The sequence below is a fragment of the Choloepus didactylus genome, chromosome 3, assembly GCF_015220235.1.
Source record: "Choloepus didactylus isolate mChoDid1 chromosome 3, mChoDid1.pri, whole genome shotgun sequence".
NCBI classification, from domain to species: domain Eukaryota; kingdom Metazoa; phylum Chordata; class Mammalia; order Pilosa; family Megalonychidae; genus Choloepus; species Choloepus didactylus.
The window spans coordinates 83472298-83497072 of record NC_051309.1 but is presented as its reverse complement, the minus strand read 5'-3'; the positions used below and the strand labels follow the sequence as shown (position 1 = coordinate 83497072).

Sequence of the window (24775 nt, the reverse complement as noted above, 5' to 3'; positions counted from 1 at the left end):
TCCCAGAATCTGTCCTCCAGGTGAAAGCAGCTTGAGACAACAAAAGGAGTGTAAAAACTATCCAGGTGGAGAGCCTGAGGCAGAGGCATGCCTGCTTTAAACCCACAGGAGAGGGAGGTCTGTCTCCAGGCAAATAGAGGGGGCATTCAAACTCCTGTAAATGAGGGAACTCAAAAACAACTAACAAGCAGAAGCATGTTAAACACAGTCCCAGAAAAGACAGGGAGGACCCTGAACAGTGCATTTGCCTTAGACATTTCTTTCTGTTAGGAGGACTGAAGCTCAAGAAAATCTCTATCATATCACCAACTGGTTACAAAATCAAGAAACGGACATCTCAGGAAATAAATCCCAGAGTTAACATTTTTAAATATTAAAATGTACAAAAGAATACAAGACAAATCAAATTTGTTTGGAAGGGTAAGGGGCCCCAAATAGCCAAAAAACATCTTGAAAAAGAAAAACAAAATTGAAGGACTCACACTTTCTGACTTTAAAGCATATTACAAAGCTACTGTGGCCAAAAGAGCATAGTAGTGGGATAAAGATAGACATACTGACCAATGGAATCAAAATGAGTGCATTTGTGGTAAATTGATCTTTAACAAGGCTGCCAAGTTCCCAACTCAAACAGAAAAGTTTCTTCAACAAACAATGCTGGGAGAACTGGATGTTCATATCCAAAAGAATGAAAGAGGACCCCTACCTCACACCTTATAAAAAAATTAACTGAAAATGGATCAAAGACCTAAATATAAGAGTCAGGATCATAACACTCCTAGAAGTAAATGTAAGGAAGCATCTTCAGGACCTTGTATTTGGCAATGCTTTCTTAGACTTTACACCCAAAGCACAAGCAACAAAAGAAAAATAGATACATGGGACTTCATCAAAGTAAAAACTTTTGCAACTCAAAGGACATTGAAAAAATAGATACATGGAATTTCACAAAAGTTAAAAACTTTTGCACCTCAAAGGATCTAACCATGAATTAAAATGACAACCTACACAACAGAAGACAATATATGGAAACTATATATCTGATAAAGATTTAATATCCAGAATATAGAAAAAAAATCCTTCAACAGAAAGACAAAGAACCCAATTTAAAAATGGGCAAAAGACTTGAACAGACATCTCTCCAAAGAAAATATACAAATGGCCAGAAAGCACATGAGATGCTCAACATCAATAGCCATCAGGGAAATGCAAATCAAAACCATAATGAGATACCATTTCAAACCCACTAGAATAGCTACTATAAAAAAATAAAAAATTACAAGTCTTACAGAGGATGTGGAGAAATAGGAACACTCATTAATTGCTGATGTAGCTGCTGTGGAAGACAGTTTGGTGGTTCCTCAGGAACCCAAGTCCAGAACTGCCCTAGGACCTGGCAATCCCACTAGTAGGTATATACCCAAGGGAATTCAATGCAGGGATGTGAACAGACATTTGCACACCAATGTTCACATTGGTATTCACAATTTCCAAAAGATGGACGCAACCCAAGTGTTCATCAACAGATGAATGGATAAACAAAATGTGATACATACATACAGTGGAATATTATTCAGCTGCAGGAAGAAATGAAGCTCTGATACATGTTATAATAGGAATGAAACTTGAAGATACCATGTTGAGCGAAATAAGTCAGGCACAAAAAGATAATTATTGCATGATCTCACTGATATGAAGTAACTAGAATAAGCAAATGCAGAGAGTCAGAATCTAAAATATAGGTTACAGGGATGGGAGGGGTATAGGGAATGGGAAGTTAATGCTTAAATTATACAGAATTTCTATTTGAATAGATTGTAAAGTTTTGTTAATGGATGGTGGTGATGGTAACACAACCATTGTGAATGTAATTAATAGCAGTGAAGTATATACGTGAATGTGATTAAAAAGGGACTGTTAGGTTGTACATATGGTATGCCAGTTTGGATATATTATGTCCCCCAGAAAAAGCCATGTTCTTTGATGCAATCTTGTGGGAGCAGACATATTAGTGTTGATTAGGTTGGAACCTACTGATTGAGTGTTTCCATGGAGATATGACTCAATCACCTGAGGGCAAGAACTTTGATTGGATAATTTCCATGGAGGTTTTACCCCATCCATTCAGGGTGGGTCTTAGTTAAATCACTAGAGCCATATAAAACAGTTCATAGGCAGAAGGAACTGAGCAACTGAGAATGATACTTTGAAGAGGAGCTGCAGCTAAGAGAGGACAAAATGCCCCAAGAGCAAAATTTTGGAGAACACCATTTTGAAATGCAACTGAGAGCAAGCGGATGCCAGCCATGTGCCTTCTGAGCTAACAGAGATTTTCCAGATGCCAATAGCCCTCCTTCAGTGTAGGTACCCTATTGTTGATGCCTTATCTTGGACACTGTATGGCCTTAAGACTGCAATTTGTAACCAAATAAACCTCCTTTATAAAAGCCAATCCATTTCTGCTGTTTTGTAAAACAGCAGCATTAGCAAACCAGAACAGATAGTAATATATTTTTAAAAAATTTAAATCCATGGAATTGTACTGCACAGTGAACCATAAGTTAAACCATGGACTACAGCTAATAGTAAATTGTAACAAATATACTATCCCAACACAAGGAGTTAATAATAGGGTGGTGTATGGATATCCTGTAGGTTATACATGATATTTCTGTAAACCCACAACTTCTCTTAAAAAAAAAGAAAAAAAAAAAAAAAAAAAACTAAAGTCTTAAAATAGAGATAAAAATTTGGGTGTCAAAAAAAGAAAAGGGGCACTAGTGCTGAAACACTCTAATTGTCTTCCTTAACCCTCCTTAACCCTAATAAGTAAATAAGGCCTACAGATTAAATCAGATTTTCTTAATTTTTCTTCCCTGCTCATGGATAGGACTTCAACGAATACACCAGATTTCAACAAAACACCAAAAATATTTTGCAAAATTTTTTAAAGGAATATTTAAGACCAATGGCAGGTAATGGCTCATTCAGCTGTAACTCCACTCCCTTTCTTTTATTCAAGAAACATATAGGGCAATATGGGTAGAGGAATGTTGCAATGGAGATGACCTTAAACCGTTCAAAATATATAAACAAACAAATTGCAAACTCAGGTATAATAACAAATTTCTTGTAATACAAAAGTGCTAACAACACTGAAGTGAAACTTTATATGGGCTGAGAACCATCCAAAAGACTGTAAATCAAGCTTAAGTACTGGATTGTGTTTAGAATTATAAAGCTACTGTTTGATACAGTAACCTCTGACCACATGTAGCTATTTAAATTTTAATTTTAATTTACATTAAAATTAAACAAAACTAAAATTTCAGTCTCTCAGTGTCACCAGCCACATTTCAAGCATTCATAACCACTTGTGGCCAGTAGCTATCGTATTGGACAGTGCAGATATGAAACATTTCCATCATTGCAGAAGGTTCTATTGGACATTGCACTGCTCTAAAGAATCTTGGAGAGCATCTAATCTAATGTTCTCATTTTATAAATTTAGAAACTGAGACCTCAGTTCACTCCAGTGACTTACTCAATACCACACAGCTGGTAATTACAGGGCCAGGACCAGAACCAGGACATGCTGGCCTCTATTACTCTGTCATTTCTACTTTCACAACTCGTTGTCACCTGTATGATGTGAGTGTCTGTTCTGGTGGAGCACAGTTCTGGTTTTTTCAGAATCAGTCCTGTAAGGAATATAATCCCCATTATACAGATGATGAAATTGAGACGAGGCTCTGTAAGGTAGCATTATTTAAGGCCACACAGCAGATATGTAGTGGTATCAAGATTCAAACTCCGAAACCTAGGCTCTTCCTGCTCTGTTATACAATATACAGCAAATGCTCCACATTTTTTATTATTCTTTCAAAAACTTTCTTTCAAATTTGATAAAAGTTAATGCCTCATGATTCAGCATAAGTACTCCAAAAAGGAAATTCTCAATACTTAACTCCCTTGACCTAGGGAAAGAAGGTAGTTTTGTCTACTTTGCCAATCATGACCACCTTATAGCAACTATCAAAACAGGTAACACTGATTCAGCTTTGTAGGTCATAAGCACTGGGCTAAGTGCTTCATGAAGAATCCTTTAATTCTCACAACAATCCTGTGATGTAGTTCATCTCCATTTTACAGATGTAAAAACTGAGGTTAAGAGTCAAACCATTCATACCCAGGAAGAATTTAATAAAGCAGAAGTACTTCCTTGTGGTGAAGCAAATGGAAAGATAAATTTTATTTCACTCAATATGGTTGGAAAAGTATTACAAACTTTGAAATAAAAAATTTCTTTTCATCCTCATACTTGATGTCTCTGTTACAGTTAAACATATTAACTAAGTAATTCCCTCTGACGGATTCCAGATTTACCATGGTCACACTCGTCCATAAGGACCGACTGTAGAGAAATTCTTGTGAGTCCAGGGGTGCATTGGTATTGTGAGGTAAGAAACACAGCCCAAAATAGGTTACTCAGTGTTTCTCAAGGTATAGGAAATTCCTGGGTATTTTTAGTCCCTTCTGGTAATTTCTGACCTGAGGAATTTAAAGAACAGAGAAGTAGGGAAAAAAGTATGAAAGAAAGGAGAAGGGAGACAGCTGAAGTCAGACACATAACTGAGCGATGGCTACTTGTGGCTTAGGACCAACTCATCCGAGAATGCCCCTGCAAACCCACAGGGCAGTCAAAAATTGGAAAATATAACACATAGTGAATGAAAATGTATCTGTGTATGTATGTAAGACCTAATGACCTAAACATTACTTGCATTGTGTGAGTTAATTTAGTGCACACTCATCAAGAGAGCCTTAGTTAAATGGGAAAGGGTTAGCCAGGGACAGCTGGCTGCTGCAGGAGGTCAGGGACAGAGACTGGCAGAGACAACTGCATGGCAGGTGCAGTGGGGAGAGTGTGGCTATACAGAACTGAAGGTGAAATAAGCTACCTGTGTTCAGAGACGACAAGCAGACTGGCTTGGCTGTGAGAAACAACACACTTGAATGTCAGAGCTCTGTCAGTTATTAGCTGTGTAACTTTGGACAAGTGACAACTTCTCTGAGCCTCATATTCTTTATCTGCAAAGTTAAAGACAATACCTATTTCCTGGGATGGAGAGTATTAAATATATAATAAGCACTTAATAACTGTCCCTTCCTCGTTCTTCTTCACAGTTAGTAAAGAGGAATTTTGTTAAAGCAGAAAAGCATTTGCCAGGCATTGCACCTGGTTGTTTTTCCCACATTATCTTCTTTACTCTACAAAAACCCTGCAAGAGAGGTGTTAATGATCCCCATTTCCCTTAGGAGGTGCCCCAGGTCACAGAGCCAGGATGATAAAACCCAGGTCTATTGGAATACAAGGGGCCATAAATGTTCCTCTAGACCATGCAGCTTCCTGAGCAACAAGCCAAGAGGTTGTAAAGGTAACAATGAAAAGAATCCTCACCAGACAGTTTGAGAGTCAGCAATTAAGAGCCAAAGCCTAGGTTCATATTCTCATTTGCTTGACATGTTTTATAGAATTCCTCTGGGTAAAGCTGGGGCTTGGCATTTTCAACCAGACCGACCCTCCCCTTTAAATTACTCACCTGAAAAATGAATGAACCTCAAGAAGTTCACATCTCTGCTCTCAGTTTCCTCAACTATGAAATGGAGAGTTTGGACTATATGATCTCTGAAGTCCCTTCTAGTTCTAAAATGGTGAGTACTTGGGTACCATTCCAGGGTTTTAGTGTAATCCTCAAACCCAGCCCGTAACTGTGAAGTCTATTACCATGGAAGCCCTCTCACCCAAAGACTTGTTTAACCAGGGAATCCTAGAACATCAAAAATGTTCTTAAACCCTTTATTTTAATTCAAAACACATAAATGTACATTCATTCTCCAATCTCACTGATGTAGGTGCAACGCCTTTCTTCAAGTCTAGGCATGTGGAGAGTACAGTACTGTTTTTCTGACGTTAACTATGTCCACAGAGCATCATCTAACGTTTCCAGTTTCAATTTCCTCAAAATGGTAAGTGGCTGCAAATAAATCCAAATGCAGAATCTCTCTCGATTTTCATGGTTTTCTCCAGTCTTTTATGGTTGTCTCTCCCACACTTAATTTGACAGCAATTTTTTAGTGACTCACCTCTATGGACTCTTATCAAAATATTCAACTTGGTTTCCCTAGAAACGAGAGTGCCATTTCCTTTCACATTTGCATTTCAGCAGTGTAATTAAACTATAAGTCAGATTTCATCACTCCTCTGCTCTAGCCTCTGCAGTGGCTTACCCACTTACTGAAAGGAAAAGCTAATGTCCATACAAGAGCCCACTACCTGCTCTGTCCCTGCCCACCTCTCCGGCTTGCTCTCCTACCATCCTCACCCTTATTCATGTGCTCCTACCACTCCAACCTCCATGCATTTCCTTAAATTGCCAAACATCTCCCACTTCAGAGTTTTTACACTTAGTGTCCCCTTTCCCTGGAATTCTCTTCCCCCAGGTATCCTCTTTCAAGTCTTTCTTCAAATGTCACCTTTTTCAGTGATGCCTTCCCTATCATCCTATTTAAAAAATCACCCTTGTCCTCTATTCAGACTTGCCTATCCCCCTCCCCTGCACTGTTCTTCTCCATAGCACACTGAGAACTCTAACCTACTACGTATTTTACTCATCAGAATTCAAGCTGCATGAGGAAAGGGATTTTTAACTGTGTGTTCACTGACGTGTCCCCAGTGCCTAAAATATCATGTCCATAGTTTTCACTCAGTAAACATTTGTTTAATAACAATGTTTATTATGTGATAAACATATTGCTTCTCTGCTTGAATGGCATAACTACAATAATAAGTGCACCAGATTTAAACAGGTTTAGGAGCAATCATAGCTGAGTCTTGGGAAGCGCAGAAGTCAAGGAGAGGAGTCAGGAGAGTGTTGGTACAGTAGAACACTGCCTACTGGCGGTGGGCAGCCATCGTCACGGGTCAGCCAGTGCATGGTACAGAGGGATCATCCATTAAATGCAAGTTGGCTAAATGAAAGTCTCTCCTTCAACTTAAGAGAACTGACCTCTCCAGGTACTTGATTGCATCTGTATTCAAATAGGGAATAATACACGGCCAAGTCAAACACAGATGATGTTCTAGCCACTTTTCTTTAGATACAGGCAGAATAGACAGAAGACGGTGTTTTGTCTTGTCTACCCGTTAATGGTCAATTACCCTTAGAAAATCTTTTAATCTCTCTCATCCTTGGTTCGTCATTAAAAAGGCGGAGGGGATAACATAATACATGGCCTATTTCACCAGTCTATTGGAAGTATCAGAAGGGCCAATAGATGTGAAAAGATATTAATAATTTATGAAGCACTTCACACAATAAGCTATTCTCTTAGTATTAACATGGATAACTGACTTGTCTATAATATCTATAAAGTTCCTCAAAACTATAATGTACTTTTTAGCACTTTGATTTAAAAAATATTTCCTAAAATGTATGAAAGAACAAACAGAAAAATGTCTACTTTTAAGGGCATGGAATGAGAAAGAAAGAAAATGGTCTTCTCCTGATTCTTTAATGGAAAATATATGAAGGAAAAAATATGTAAATCTCCAGAGCAGTAACAATATTATATAAAGTTCAGATTCAAGAATATTATTGTGAACATCTACACTACCTAGACTCTTGGATATTCCTCATCTATTTCTACACCAAAAGAATAATCCAGGCTGACTTATTAATATCACACATGTCAATAGTAGGTTGTGATGTAAATGAGCAAACTCTAACCATCTCCATTCTGTTTTATTACAGCATTTATTAAACCAAAATAAAAAAGTGGTGAAGAATGACTTGTCAAGCAATTTATTAGAGTTGATGGAGTGTCAACAATCATTTCAATAAGGCTTTAACACCCTGATATGCACTATAGTATATTATTAATGGAAAGAAATACATGAGCCTTGCATCAGCTTTTCCCCCAAGTCATCCTGACATTAAATTTCAAATCAATTCTACCCTACATGGCAAAGGTTCAGAGATAAAATATTTAATTTGTTTGTTATTTACCAGAACATAAGCTCACAATTCAAAGCAACTGTCAGGAGTCCTCAAAATTCTGCTGAATTCAAAAATCACACTTTCGGAGGGTGATCAAAGGAGGAAGCAAATGCAAAAGGAAGATAAACGAATTATGCCCAGGTTCATATCTGACAAAAGAATGGTCTAATTTTCTCTCTGATTGAAAGAACACAAACAACAGCCACAGCATGCAAATTGCGTATTCAGTGTTTGCACTTCTCTTCCAATACCTGAGTATACAAATGGAACTAATTTGCTCTGGAAAAGGTATTAAGTAATTGAGCATGATTGTGCCAGGATGAGGGATAATCCTCAAACAGTGAAGGAAAATAAACATTTTTTAAAACTGATAGGATCATTTCACTCACTCAGTAACCTTAATCAAGCACTTTACATTAAAAAGAAATAAACCAAATATATTAAGAATGACCTACCGCCAACAAGGAACCCTGATAGACACAAGCACCTGTGGAGAAAAACAAAACAAGAATTAAAAGTAATGTATAATAAACCATCAGGCACTACCCTAGGAGGCTTACTGCTAAAACTGCATCTAAATGCATCATAATCAGCAAATTGTGCTTTTTTTTCCCCCAAATCTTGAAAACTTGAGCATTCTGCCCCTGGGGAAATCTCACACATCAAAACATTTCTTAGGCACACATGAGGGAAAGCATCATTGAAACTTGGTGTTCGAATTTTAAAATAAATTTATTTATAACAGCATGCTATAAATATAGGATATATTTTTCTTTGTGATAAATCAGCAAAGCCTCCATAATTCAGTTCCAATTGACTTTTACAGGCTCATCTGCCACCCTTTGCTTACACAATTCTCTAGTCCAACCTAAGAGGCCAGTGTAGGATCCCATGCTATACTTTCCTGTCTCAATGCCTTTGCTCATTTAACCTTCCTGTAGAAGCATTCTGTCTGCTCAAGTTCTTTGAACTTGACCCCACCTCCCTCATGCAGGTTTTCCATCCCACAGGATTATGCTCTTCCTCCTTTGAGCTCATAGCAATTTGTGACAGTATCATTCATTTGTGAATTCATTCTTGGGAACTTCCTTTTAGTATCCTTGCTAAAATTATTGAACTTTTCTTGTGGAAATATTGCATCTACTCTACTACACTGCGTTCTCTTAGGACAGAGACTGTTTCTACTTCTCTGTATTCCATACTTCTTCACATAGCAGTCATTTACTTATCTTGTTGATTAACACAAATTATCCATATCATGCTTTTAACACAGTATGCCCCTCTTTAGAAAGATTAAACTATTATATAGGAAGGTGGTATAGTCAGTAGTTATTTGAAAAGAACTCTTCTATTGAGCTCCTAACCTCTAAGACTCCTTTCATCTTTTTCATTCAGTGTTTTTTTTTTCTTTCTGATAGGCTGCTCACAGACTGACACATCCTTCCATTTTCCAGTCATTAAGCACCAAACTGAAAAACATCAGATAATTAGCTTCTAAATGGAAAAGAAGGCTGCATGTGGATGAGACAACCTATATATTCTGAATAAGTCACATAAAAAATAAATCTTCATTAAGTTTCATATTTGAAAGCAATGTAAAATTGCAATCCTAATTTTAAAAACATACACATGTTCTCAACCAATTTTTGAGCAGTGTAACAGGTGTTGGATTAACCTAGAAACAGGTGGGCAGTGTGCTACCAGCTACTCTCTCAGAAATTGAGGCTACAAAACAGATCGAAATAGCACATTCACACCATACACCAAGGCAGCAGCATATCTTAAACAAGTGCTACTGCTGATTTCCAAAGAGGGAAAGACTCATTTTACTATAGTGCTTGTCTCTAAAAGATCACTCATGAAGGATCAAAATTATTAACTTCCCAGGAAATGACTGGTCTACCTTTTCCACCAATAAGGGAATTAAGAACAACCCTTAAAGTTGGCTACACTTGGGTTTCAGTCAAAGGTCTCTGTGAGCAAATTTATTGAAGTGGCCCCAAGCACCTGACATTTAAATTAAAATAACTCAAGACAAAATCTTGAAGCAAAATTCTTCTTAATTGACTTATTTTTCCTTAGGAAATTCTGTTTCAAATACTTAGCATTTCAGTCTACAGCATGTTACAGGAACAGAAAAAAAAATACATATCAACACAGCTCAATATCTAAACTACTTAACTGGATATTTTTAATTACTGCTGATATTTTAAAATTATAAAAGATCATCATTTAGGCACAATTTAGCAAAATTTAACCTTTAGAATAACCAAGCAAAATTTAACTTTTAGAATAAGGCCATCCTCAGATAATCTTCTTTGCCCTCCTCTCCACAGCATTACTTCCAAAAGCCTATTTCTTTTCAAATATCCAAAATAAAATCAAATATCTTAAGAAGTATCTAAGTACCCATATCAAAACCTATTTTCACACGTTTCAGTAGACATTATAAACTCAATGCAATATGATAAACTAAAGCCACAATGATTGTGGCACTCCCATACACAGTTAAGCCAAACATCTGCTAGTGACTCAAGTCAAGTCAAAATGCTTTGTAGCTGCTGATAAATTGTATCATTAGAAAAAAGAAATAACTCTATTTGGGTCACTCTGTGATGTACAATTCCAAAAGAAATAAGCTTTACCCTCTGAGAGCTTTCCTAAAACAGAATAGTTCTACCTGAAAGGCAGTTGCACAAATGAGTCTCCATTAACATGGCTTCCAAAACCTCATTTCTGCTCTCTAGAGAAAATAAAGCCTTCTACAGTGATGTCCAGTCCTATCGAACATTTATCACCACTCAATGCCAGCTGCAGTCATCCAAACAGGCAAGTTCCTCCCATACTCACGCACACCTCACACCTGCTACCAGGTGAAGTCAGGAGGTTTGTTGGGTGCTGGGTGCACCTTCTGCTTCAGCACTAGAGCAGAGGCCTTTCCACTAACCAATCATTTCATACAATATGGAAAACAAAATTATTCTCTCCACTCCACACATCACTTTTTTTTTTTTTTTTTTTTTTAGTTTTTGGAATTCTTATTGTGGTAACATACATACAACACAAAATTTCCCATTTTAACTGCTTCTATCAGTGCAATCTATTGATATCAATTGCATTCACAATATTGTGCCACCATCACCATCATCCATTTCCAAAACTTTTTCATCGCCCCAATAGAAACTCTGTACCCACTAAGCAATAACTCCTAATTTCCCTTCACCACCCAGCCTGTAGTAACCTGTAATCTACTTTCTGTCTATGAATTTGCTTATTCTAGGTCATTCATGTAAGTGAAATCAAACAATATTTTCCTTTAGTGTCTGGCTTATTTCACTCAACATGATGTCTTCCAGGTTCATTGATATTATAGCATGGATCAGGACACACATCACTTTTTACTTAAGGGCTACTGGAACTATCACAGCTCTGTCTGGGGTTGGTATTTACGTATTCATTTGTACTTCAAACTCCAGCTCAAGGTGAATTCAGAGAGATGGTGCAGATCTAGAATGAGAAATGGACCTTCTTCAAGGGAAAAATTACAGACAACTAGAGCTAGAGTTCTCTGATGGAGAACTTTGCTATTTTCAGGGCTGACATGCCTGTTAATTTAGGTTCTAACACCCTGTGGCCTGTGAGAAAGTGCATAATGTTCTGCAGGATGAAGCAAAACCCGGAACCTAAGTCCTGGGCTGCTCTTCATCTTGTATGGTTCATCACTTCTTAGAGGTCACACTGGCAAAATGTTGCCACATGTTCATTTAAACAAGTAAATGTCTGTTTTGTAACCCCTTTTGCACACTATGATGCTCTCCTTTATGAAATGCCTATATAGAAGCCAATATTTTCAGAGAAAATTTGAGACATAATTTTCACCAGTACTAACTCCCTATCGACTATAGAAACTTTAACTGGTAAATTGAGTAAATTAGAGAAGCTAAATCTAACAACCACAAAATGTCAGACACATTAGTTCAAAGACATAGTGACAGATACAACCATAAAATAAGAAGAGAGATTTGGAGGGCATGGCATCATAAGAACATGACTCATTAGGAACTAGCAGCCACAAGTTGGCATTTAAATGTTCAAGCTTTATGTTGTGTTATAATTCAGCATATGGCTGTGTACACTGTGGAACAGTTAAAATAGAATTGTTTTCTGGACTAACAGGACAGCTCACATCCCAATTATTGTCAACAAGGATCCAAATCAATTAATAGAGTAGTTAAAATCAAAACAGGCCAACTGTTTTTGAACTATTGTAAGATTTGGCATGAGGCTCCAACTTTGCCATGAGGTAGTCCCCTCCCCTCTCCCAAGCCATGTGGTGGAGTCATGGTGGTGACTACCTGTGTCTGAGTAAAATTGAGTGATACTGTCACCCAAGTCCATAACAGTCGATACAGATGGATGTACCCTCACTAAAAGATGTACATAGGGAGGGTAACCCCCAGAATCCAATCCCCAAAGGGAACTGCAAATGTAATATGATGGATTTAAGAGCCTATGACAATACATCAACTCTTCATTTCTACTGGCCACCAGTTGCAAAAGCCAAAAATGCCGAGTTGCAATTAGTATCCAATGGTTCAATATTGGGAAACCCACCAGGGACCAATGTTGACATACTTCTACTTCTGTTTTTCTGATACTAATGGTCCCTAGGTATACAAACTCCTTTAAGGCAGATACTGTACTTTTTTTTTTTTTATGTTTATAACCCCCAGTTGGCATAACCTGACACATAGCTCTTGATAAAGGTTTGTGGAGTGAACAAGTGAAGAGAGAGGCTATTTTTCACAGGTGTCTTCTCTTCTATAATATTCAGTTTTAACAATTGAGTCCTTCTGAGAAGGGACTCTCCAGTCAAGAGCGGAACCAAATATGCTGATACACCTAAAAATAAAAAAATGTATATTGTCTACCATATGATCCTTTTCAGTGTATTCTGATAATAGCATTTAAAGGAAAAGCAAGGGAGATTTGAGAATTGACTAAAGTTGCAAGGGTAATGAGGGGTCACACAGCAGAACTCAGTTCTCTTAACCTTCTCCACTTCAGTGATCTTTCCCTACCTCAAGCCAACAAGTTCTAGCTTGTGTAACCTCACAAGATTTCCACAGTCTGCAGAACTCAAGACATGCTGCTCCAGAAAATGTCATGGCAGAGCTTCTCTGATTCAGAAGGCAATCATGTTTGCTAGAAGTTTATCTGTGACTTCCTGACTTAACCATGTTCTCAAATCATAGTATTTATCACTTAACAATATAAGGTGATGCAAAATAAAACTGCCAATAATGTGTTTGTCGTACTCCATTTTTCCTAATAATTAAAATAAAATTCAGAACAAGAAAGTTCCAATTGACCACAAACAAGGCGACAAGCATCTGTCTATTGTTTTGGATGCTGCAGGATTAACAAAACTATATGGTAGATGGCAGAACTACAGCCCAAAAAAGTTAGATGGTTTATTCAAGGTCACATTAGCAGCGTGTCCTAGATGCCAGTCTACCAGCTAAGTTTAATTCAAAAGAATATGATTTGGCAGCCCTCATATTTGGCAGTACTTGTTTATCTGACCAATACTTTTGAGCATCTTTTATGCACTAAGAGTTAAGCTGGAGAGCTAAGGATAACTAGGGGCCATCCTAACCCCATGATGAGCACACAGCAAAGTGAGGAAGATCACACCTGTATCAACGGTAGCTGTAGAGTGTATTATTGGTGTGCTAGAGGCAGTATGACATGCTTTTGGACATCCAAAAAGAAAACAACAAACTGCCATGGGCTGGTCAGCAAAGGCGTCATAGAGTGTATTACACCAAGAGAAACATTCATGTGAATGTTTCTTTTCCATTTTGTGTCATTCCCTGGGCTAATAATTAAAACATGAGGAAATTTCTAAGATCCTTAAGCTTTCCTCCTCGACTTCACTGCCCTTATTTTTTAAAGAAAAGGAAACCCTGACAGAACTAAATCAAAGGTTTTCATCAGATAACAGCTGAGTTTTGGCTTTGTGGCTGCTATCACCTAATTACATAAATTAAATGAAACAAAGTGCTTAATATAATCTCATACAAATAATATGTGCTCAATAAACATGAGTATCCATTCACTCATTAATTATTCGCTCATTCATTCATCCATTAGATAAGCATCATTATGACTTGGGTGGAAACTCTAGGACATCCATCAATTCAATTTGTGAATGACTACAGGAATGCTCTGAAAGGTGGAAAGAAACAATAAGAGGCAAAGTTTCCAAAGAATCCTTGGAGGAATGCCTTCCCCCACTAAAGACTTTGGAAGTTCTTAAACTTTGCCCATTTTATCGGCCAACCTTCCGTAGAACATCCCCTATAGACTCTAAACGATAATGACTTTTACAATTTCAACAAATTTGGTAGTGAGAAACTTCCTCATTCCAGCTGTCCCCCTGGTGAGCTATAGGGAAGACAGAGCATGTTTTCTGCCTCGTTGGGATGATTTCTAAATAAGAAACGATCACCAAGTGAAACCATCATTTTTCTAAGGTGCAAATTCATGTCTGGATGACCTGGGCAGACTGTCCCATCTTGTTTATTACCATTAAGCCCTACAAGTTTTCGTTTTGTATATTTTTTTTTTTTTTGTAAGTATGGCATACACACACACATACAATAAAGCTATACTTCCACAAGTCATGATTTGAAGAGGCAGCACAGGCCCCAGACGGACTTTTCCCGGATACCTTACACACTCGACACACCTCCCCGGAAGGTGGTGGCAGCTTTAACCCACGGGAACTACCCTACTGTTGTGCGTGGATTTCCAAAGCCACGTCACTTTCTCCTGGGAAACCCGAAGGGAAGAGGCAGGTGCTCGGGTAGCTGAAGGTGGACCCGAGGTAGGACAACGTCCTCCCCGGGCCTCCCGCCGCCCTCAACACGGCAAAGCACCCACTAGTGGCCCCCATCCGGCACCTGCGCGGGAAAGCGCCCCGCCCCGCCCGGCGCCCGCCGCAGCTGTGGCTCTGATTTGCGGCGGGGCAGGTGAACTCTTCCTCCCGCAGCTGGATGAATAATGAATGGAGCCAGGAGGGGAAGCCGAGAGCCCGGCGCTGTAGATTAAGCTGTCTTTCTCCCAGCCGGTGGGCTCCCCTCCCCCTCCCTAAGCACTAGCTGGGCGACTTTCCCGGTTCCTCCAAGCAGGTGGGAAATCACAGCGCCTGGCGTCCCCAGGCCCGACATTCCACGACCCGCAAACTCTTTATTTCCTTATTGATTCATCTATTTTGCTGAGGCAGATTGCTTCTGATATCATGACCACAAAACTCACAGTCTCCTTTCTCTCCCCCAGGTCTGGGGTTTTACAAGTAAGTTGGAGCACGGGAGGAAACCTGGAGCCAGGCGAAGTAAGAGAATGAACCTAAACTCTTACTAACCACTTTTTTTTCTGGGGAAGGCTCTTGCCTCAGGGTACTGGGGAGATTTTTTTTTTTTAAGTGCAGTTTAATTGCAAACGTCCAAATCACACTAGTCGGAACCAGCTAGTTATAAAATCTTAACTGGACTTTAGAGAAAGACTTTTTGGAGTGAGGAAGGTAGGAGAGACTTAGGACCATTGTGGTGGTGGATTTTAAGTGTCTTAAGTGCAGAAGTATTTTTGCATAGGTAAGAGCAATTGTTCGCTCCTTACCTACTCTCCTTTTAGTTGCTTTCCTTTCGGGGACGGGGACAGAGAGAAGTGGAAAGAAAGAGAATCCAATTTCCCAGATGCCACCCAATCAGCCACCCACCTACCCAAACGCACACAGGGTAGGGAGGGGGGCGGGTGTCGTGATGAAAATGAAAAACGATAGCTGTAGGAATCTTCGCAGCAAAGCCGACTCCAGTCCCACTTCCACCCACCTATTCCCCCTAAAAAAAAAAAAAAAAAAAAAAATTCCCACCGGACCTGTAATACCATAAACCCGCTAAGCTTTTTAAACTGCACGGATCTCGTGCACACACTAAAAAAAACAAAAATTAAAAAAAATACAGCTCTCTCACCTTCGGAATGATGAGGTAATACTGCAAATTCCGCCAATGCAAGGGCCACCCCGAGCCACACTTTGAGGACACCCATCGCCGCTTCGGCACCCACACTGGAGAAACCCAGCCGTCAGCATAAAAGAACCGGCTCTCGGCCAAAATGCTGCCTTTGGCGCCCCGGGCCGGGGCGGTCCGAGGGTGGGGAACGACGAACGGTTACCTCCGAGGAAATGAGATGGACAAGCAGTGAGCGACACACATCAGTCCCCGAGGCGCCGGGGCGGGCGGGGGATTCAATTCATTCCCTGTCCGGGCGGAGAGCGCGCCTGGCTCTCCAGCAAAGCAGCACGCCAACGTGGGCTGAGCTTGGGAGAATAAAAGAGCACGCAGAAGGCAGCTCTTCGCGGCAAAGTCACTGGAAAGTTGCCGGTCACTGGCTGTTCGGATCTCTCAGTATTTCTCTCCGACAGGACCCGTCCGCTCCAAGGCCCCAGACAGTAAAGATCTCGGCGCAGTTTCCACCAAAGCAGCTCTTTAAAGTTCGCCTGACACCTTAGGTCGGCGCCGCGTCTGCAGAGGGGGTCGCCGGGAGCCCCTTCTCCACCCGGCCCGGCCGCCGGGGGCCGCTAGAAGGAAACTTTATGCGGCGCTGCGGGTAGATTCCGGGACTCGCCGGCGCTGCAAGCCAGTGCACCGCGCTGCCTGGGGCTGCGCTCCCTGCAGCAGACTGTTCGAATGCTTCTGAGGAAAGACGCGGGTGGCGGGGGCGCTGCTGCTACTTTGTCGCCCCCGCCCCTCTCCTGTGTGAGGGCTGCGGGGGCGCGGCTTGCTCCACACCAACACCCACCTCAGGCCCGGTACAACCCAGAGCTGGTCTGCAGGGCTGAGGTGTGATTACCCGGGTGGAGGAGGAGCCATAATTTTAGATGCACAGAGGAAAGAGCTGGAGAGGCTGGAAAAGACCAGCAAACTCAATGCCACCCGGGCGAGAGAGCCCGGAAAAGCACAAAATAAAGCCCCGTCTGGATCCCCGAGAATAAAGGACACACGCTCTGCCTTTCCCCGCTTCCTTCCCCTCCTCTCCTTCCTCTCTCCTTGGCTCGGTGTGAAAATGGACCCAGAGACTCGGAGCTTTGGAAAAGATTGCAGAGAGTCACGTGGGGAAGGGAAGAAGCGGGAGGCGCGGAGGCCGAGAGAGCAACCTGATCCCCTTATTCATTCTGTTGGAGTTCATACTTGGCTTTGTCTGGGGCGGGATCAAAAGTGTTCACAACCGAAGAAGGTAGGAGGGGATGTGGCGAGGTCCCTGCTCAGGCACAGATGAGGGTCCGCGAACCGGGTCGACACCCCTTAGCTTAGGAAGGGATTGATTCCGGAGAGGCTGTGCCTTGAAGACCCTGGTGCTAGCCCCCTCCCACTCCCTGTCACTCCTGCTGGACTAAGTGCTTGGGGTGGACCTGATCCTTCTTCCTCGCTCTGGGACCCACGTATCGTTGCTTTATGGCTTTTACCTGCAGCCTGGCACAGCTTCCCACCGTGAATGCACCTTTGCCTCTCCCTAAGAAAAGCTGTCAATTGAACAGAACCTGGTTTAGGTGCGGGGGCTTCCACGGCTCCCCGAAATGCCAATGACCAAGAAGTAAATGTCAGGGAAGAGCCGACGAGGGCGCTCACTTGAAGAGTGGAGGACTTGATTGCCCGCCAGTGCTGAGTGAAAGCTGCTATTTTTAAAGGACCAAACAAAAATAGCTGGTCCAGGGTTAATCATTTTGTGAGATAAAAATTGTTGCCTCAGAGAGAAGCTGGCTAGATTCTGGTTGGCCTAGAGAAGTCCTAAGTCCCCCGGTTAAGCTGAGATGGGCGAGCCAGTTAAAAGGGAATTTATTGAAGCATTGAACACAGAGCTGTGAATGTACAGGGGTTCCCTCTCTTTTCTGCCTCTGGTCTTCAACCAGCGTGGGAAAGCTGGCCCACATTCTGACTGCGTACCGGTGCCACTTGGAACTAGTCACGTTGCAGAATAACTCCACAAGCTGAAACCGGCAGGCACCGGTGACTGTTACTACCACAAAGAGGGAACCTCTGATAATTCAGCTCTGATTCTTGAATATTTGGCAGACCCAGGAGTTTTCTAAATGAAAAAGGGAGAGAAGACATCCAGATGGGGACCCTTAAAGCCCTCATCCTCACTTGGTATGGCCACTGCTCTTGAGGGCTTACTATTTTGCTTTGTCAATTCTTTCAACAAACGTTTAATGAGCACCTACTATGTGTTAAGTGCTATGGAAGGTGCCTCACATATAAAGGTGGATAAACAGCCTCCACCTTTGAGGAGATCACAGTCTCCCGGAAAGTCTGCTGCATAAGGAGAAGGAGATTCTCCAGTTCTTAAGAGTCTCAGCCCTTCCCTCATAGTCCATTGGCAAGAACGTGTCACATGGCCCCAACCTAATTGCAAAGGAGGCTGGACAATATAGGGGAACTCATGGATATTTAGTGAATATTAACTGTTCTATCTAATTCACTCAAAAGCATGTGCTCTACACTATCTGCCTCTCAGCAAAGATCCAAAGTGAACCTTTATTGCTACCACTTTGATGACCTTTGTTGAAAACTTTGTTGCAATTGCTCTACTATTTCTCAAACGTTTTTTTTACTGTGCTTTCCTGGTCTTCCACTTTTCACTTGTCAACATGGCTAAGTTATGGTGCACAATTGTCTGGTCAAGACTGCTTGTTACTGTGAGGGCATTTCGTAGAAGAGATTTGCATCTACAATCAGTTGGTTGCATCTACAAGCAACAACCTTGATTGCTCTTAAAAATGTGGATAATCTCCTCATCCAGTCTGCTGGAAGTCTTAAAAGCCAGAGCTGAGGATTTCAGAGGTCAGAAGAAGAATTTCTGCCTTAACTTCAGAGTTGACTCTTGCTGGAATTTCCAGCTGGCCAACTTTCCTTGGAGAATTTGGAATAAGGACTTCAACATCATCTCTCTCAGCAGTTTCCAGGTTGGGGTCTGCCCTACAAAATTCAGACTTGTTGGCCCCCACAGCCATGTGAACCAATTCCTTATAATAAATCTATATATCTGTATCTATATAGCTCCTGTTGGTTCTGTTTTTCTGGACAGCCTGACTAGTACACTATCCTTTTACTTTCTCCTTCTCAGTCTACCTTTCCTCTGACTCATTGACTTCCTTCTGCACAACCTCACTGCCTGTGCTGAGTCTTCTATCATCTCTTCTTCACTTATGTACCTCCTCTGGTCTTCTGCTTTCACCATCCCTGGGAACATTCTTGCAGTGTTAGTGTATTTGTTCTGGTTTGTCAGTTTGGGCATTTGGCAATATGTATTGCTTTTTTTCTCCTGCTTCAAATAGTAGTACCCAAAAGAATATTCAATGATATAGAAGTATAAACTGAGAGGCTTTGCTATATTTAATCCCTCCACAAGGATAACCATAGTATATATATTTGAATATTTTTCTCTGCTTACTTAAACATAATTCATTTTATAAAAATAGAGTAACAGTTTATATGCTATTTTGTAATCTGCCTTTTTTCGTCCACTGAACAATATAGCTAGGCCACAGGTTTCTAAGCTAACACATATAGATCTACCTTATTCTTTTTTTTTTTTTCAATTGAGATTGTTCACATACCATACAATTACCCAAAAATCCAAAGTGTTCAATCAATTGCCCCTGGTACCATCACACAGCTGAGCATCCATCACCACAATTAATTTTTTTTTTTCAATTTTTAGAACATTTTCATTACTCCAGAAAAGAAATAAAGGCAAAATAAAGGAAACTCAAATCCTCCCATACCCCTAACCACCCCCCTCCATTGTTGACTCATAGTGTTGGTATAGTACATTTGTTACTGTGGATGAAAGAACGTTAAAATACTACTAACCATAGTGCATAGTTTGCAATAGGTATATTTTTTCCCTGTATGCCTGTTCTTGTTTGCTAATGCTGCCTTTTCGCAAAACACCAGAAATGGATTGGCTTTTATAAAGGGGGTTTATTTGGTTACAAAGTTACAGTCTTAAGTCCATAAAGTGTCCAAGATAAGTCATCAACAATTGGGTAACTTCATTGGAGGATGGCCAATGGCATCTGGAAAACCTCTGTTAGCTGGGAAGGCATGTGGCTGGTGTCTGCTCCAGAGTTCTGGTTTCAAAATGGCTTTCTCCCAGGATGTTCCTCTCTAGGCTGCAGCTCCTCAAAAATGTCACTCTTAGTTGCTCTTGGGATGTCTGTCCTCTCTTAGCTTCTCAGGAGCAAAAGACTGCTTTCAAATGCCATCTCCAAAATGGCTCTGTACGCTGCAGCTCCTCTCTCAGGTCCTGTGCATTCTTCAAAGTGTCCCTCTTGGCTGTAACAAGCTCATTCCTTCTGTCTGAGCTTATATAGTGCTCTAGTAAACTAATCAAGGCCCACCCTGAATGGGCAGGGCCACACCTCCATGGAAATTATCCAATCAGAATTATCACCTACAGTTGAGTGGGTCACATCTTCATGGAAACACTCAATCAAAGGATTACAATCTAATCAAAACAAATACATTGGCCCACACAAGATTGCATCAAAGATGATGGCATTTTGGGGGACATAATACATTCAAACTGGCACAATACCCCTCTATTATAACTTCTAGTTATAGTCATACATTTGTTCTGGTTCATGACAGAGATTTCTAATATTTGTACAGTTAATCACAGATATTGCCCACCACAAGATTCACTGTTTTATACATTCCCATCTTTTAACTTCCAACTTGCCTTCTGGTGACATACATGACTGAGCTTCTCCTTTCCACCACATTCACACACCATTCAGCACTGTTAGTTATTCTCACAATGTGCTACCATCACCTCTGTTCATTTCCAAACATTTAAGTGCAACCTACTTGGACATTCTGCTCAAAATAAGCAACCACTCCCCATTCTTTAGCCTCATTCTATATCTTGGTAACTTATATTTCGTGTCTATGAGTTTATATGTTACAATTAGTTCGTATCAGTGAGACCCTGCAATACTTGTCTTTATATGTTTGACTTATTTCACTCAATATAGTGTCCTCAAGGTTTCTTCATCAACCCATTTTTTAAGATGGTTTTGTTCACACACCATATATTCTGTCCTAAGTAAACAATCAATGGTTCCCTATATAGTCACATATTTATGTATTTACCACCCTCACCACTATCTATATAAGGACATCTCCATTTCTTCCACAAAGCAGGAGAAAGAGTCAAAGAAGGTAGAGAGACAAAAGAAAAAGAAAAAAGAAAGAGAAAAAAAAAAGATATGACAGCTAGGAAGCAACAAAAGGAAAGATAGCATTAAACTAAAGTAGAATAAAGAGTCAGATAACATTACCAATGCCAAGAGTCCCATACCCCTCACTTATGCTCTTGTCTTATATGCATCTAGCTTTGGTATATTGCCTTTGTTACATTAAAGGAAGCATAATGCAATGTTTCTGTTAATTATAGTCTCTAGTTTGCATTGATTGTATTTTCCCCCAATACCTCCCTATATTTAACAGCTTGCAAGTTTGACATTCATTTGTTCTCCCTCATGAAAAAACATATTTGTACATTTTATCACAAATTATGAGCACTCTAGGTTTCACTGAGTTATACAGTCCCAGTCTTTATCTTTCCTCTTTCCTTCTGGTGTCCCACATAGTCCTAACCTTCCTCATTTAACCATATTTATAATCATCTTTGTTCAGTGCACTTACATTGCTGTGCTACCATCACCAAAATTGTGTTCCAAATCTCTCACTCCTGTCTTTTCCTATCTATCTGTAGTGTTCCCTTAGGTATTTGCTGTAGAGCAGTTATCTTATTCACAAACTCTGTCATTGTCTGTTTATCAGAAAATATTTTAAACTCTCCTTCATATTTGCAGGACAGTTTTGCTGGATATAGGATTCTTGGTTGGTGGTTTTTCTCTTTCAGTATCTTAAATATATCACACCACTTCCTTCTTACCTCCATGGTTTCTGCTGAGAAATCCACATAGTTGTATCAAGCTCCTTTTGTATGTGATGGATCACTTTTCTCTTGTGGCTTTCAGGATTCTCTCTGTCTTTGATGTTTGCAATCTGATTATTAAGTGTCTTGGCATAGGCCTATTCAGATCTATTCTGTTTAGGGTACACTGCGCTTCTTCTATCTGTAATTATGTTTCTTTCATAAGAGATGGGAAATTTTCATTGATTATTTCCTCTATTATTGCTTCTGCCCCTTTTCCCTTCTCTTTTCCTTCTGGGACACCCATGACATGTACATTCATGCATTTCATGTTATCATTCAATTCCCTGAGACATTGCTCATATTTTTCCATTATTTTCCCTATCTGTTCTTTTGTGTGTAGCCTTTCAGATGCCTTGTTCTCAAGTTTCTGAGGGTTTTCTTCTGCCTCTTGAGATCTGCTGTGGTATGTCTCCATTGTGTCTTTCGTCTCTTGTGTTATGCCTTTTATTTCTGTAGATTCTGCCACTTGTTTTTTTGGAACTTTCAATTTCTACCTTATGTTTGCCTGGTATTTTCTTTATAGCCGTCATCTCTTTCGCCATATCTCTAAACTTTTTGAATTGATTTAGCATTAGTTGTTTAAATTCCTGTATCTCAGTGGAAGTGGAAGTTTGTTCCTTTGAATGGGTCAACTTCATTTTTCTTAGTTAGGTTGCAGTTTTCTGTTGTCTAGGCATCTGGTTTCCTTGGTTACCTCAATCAGGTTTTCCCAGGCCAGAACAGGCTCAGGTCCCAGAAGGAAGAAATACTCAGTACCCAGTTTCCCTGAGGCTGTTTCTTAGAAGATTGGCACACCCTATGAGGCCTCAAGCCACTGTGTTGCCCAGCAGGTGGCACCTGGCAGTCTGTAGCTCATGACTGTTGTAAGGAGATGTGGCCTGTGGCTATTTTCCCCCAGGCTCTGGGTTCTGGTTCTGAATGGAAGTAGGGTAATAGAGCTGGGTACCACCTCTTTCCTCTTAGGGAAGATACACCCCCTAGGGAGTTTTCATTTGCATTTAAATAGGTTCTTTGTCTCTCTGACTCTGCTGTTTCAACCCTTATCTGGGTCAGAGTGCTGTGAGCTGAAAATGGCTAACGCTTTCTCCACTGAGCTGCTCAGGTTGAGAGAGAGAAAAAGGGACAGAAAGCCCCCTTTCAGGGTCAGTCCACAGCCCCTAGTTTCATCCATCAGCCAAAGATAGCACCTGGTCCTCTGGGCTCCCCCTCCCAAGACAGAGAAATCCCCTGGCTCTTCAAGGTCATTCATCACTGTCTGCTTGTTGGGGATTTGCAGCTTGCATTGAGCAGTCCATGTTTGCCAATTAAAAACCCAGTTGGAACTGGACTGAGGTATATTTGCTTGTTCAGAGAGTGCTGCTCTCTATCACAGCAAGGCTTTGCCATTTGTGCTGCCATGGGGGGAGGGAGCTCACAGCTTGGATCTGCAGTTTCTACTCACAGATTCCATGCTGCGATCTCAGGCATTCCCCTCAATCTAGGTTGGTGCACAATGTGTGAACAGTCATGGTTGTCCCGCAGCAGTTATTCCAGATCATTTACTAGTTGTTTCTGGTTGTATATTAGTTGCTCTGGGGGGACTAACTAGCTTCCACTCCTCTCTATGCCACCATCTTCTTCCATCCTACCTTATTCTTTTAAAGAGCTGCTTGGATTTGCACTCAATACATGTGTCCTTATATATTAAGCCAATACCCTTTGGAGGAACATTTAGATTGTTTCAAATTTTTCGCTTTTTAAATAACATGGCACTAACCATCCTTGTAAAAGTCTTCTGTGCCACTTCCCACTTATTTCCCTGTGGTAATCTTTTGAAGATGAAATTTCTGGGTCAAAGACATATGTATTTTTTATTTTGATTAGATATCATTAAATATTTGCAACTCTCATAAGGTAGAATATCTTTTTTGCTTAACACCACTTATTAGCTATGTCATCTCAGGCATGTTACTTAACTTCCCTGAGCCTCAGATTCCCTGTCTATCAAAGGGAACTTGTGATAATATCCACAGGACATTGTATGGTCAAGCACCATGCTTGACTCATTAGGCACTTAACAAATGTTAAACAAGTGAAAAAAAGGTATTTTTAAATTTTGCATTTCTTTTCTCACTAATGTGAGGTGTACCATCTTGTTCTAGTTTGCTAATGCTGTGGAATGCAAAACACCAGAGATGGATTGGCTTTTATAAAAAAGGGTTTTATTTGGCTATACAGTTACAGTCTTAAGGCCATAAAGTGTCCAAGGTAACACATCAGTACTCGGGTACCTTCACTGGAGGATGGCCAATGGCATCCGGAAAACCTCTATTAGCTGGGAAGGCACATGGCTGGCGTCTGCTCCAAAGTTCTGGTTTCAAAATGGCATCCTCCCAGGACGTTCCTCTCTAGCAAGCTTGCTCCTCTTCAAAACATCACTCACAGCTGCACTGAGTTCCTTCTCTTTGAGTCAGCTCAGTTATATGGCTCCACTGATCAAGGCCCACCCTGAATGGGTGGGGCCATGCCTCCATGGGAATATCTCATCAGAGTCATCACCCACAGCTGGGTGGGGCACATTCCAAGCAAATCTAATCAGCACCAAAACGTCTGCCCCACAAGACTACATCAAAGATAATTGCATTTGGGGGACACAATACATT

General features: G+C 40.6%; 1 protein-coding gene across 7 annotated transcripts in view; it reads right to left on the bottom strand.

The window, feature by feature from the left end:
• Positions 1–16806, bottom strand: part of FRAS1 (Fraser extracellular matrix complex subunit 1) — a 474784-nt gene extending 457978 nt beyond the window's left edge. For all 7 annotated transcript variants that reach the window (XR_005215891.1, XM_037830061.1, XM_037830063.1 and 4 more), the window contains exons 1-2: positions 16097–16806; positions 8516–8547 (exon numbers count right to left, since the gene is read on the bottom strand). Coding sequence is in view for 6 of the 7 variants with exons in the window: in XM_037830061.1 (XP_037685989.1) it covers positions 8516–8547; positions 16097–16172 (108 nt within the window). In the remaining variant the exon portion in view is untranslated. The remainder of the gene's footprint in view (positions 1–8515; positions 8548–16096) is intronic.
• Between the last annotated feature and the right edge of the window lie 7969 nt (positions 16807–24775).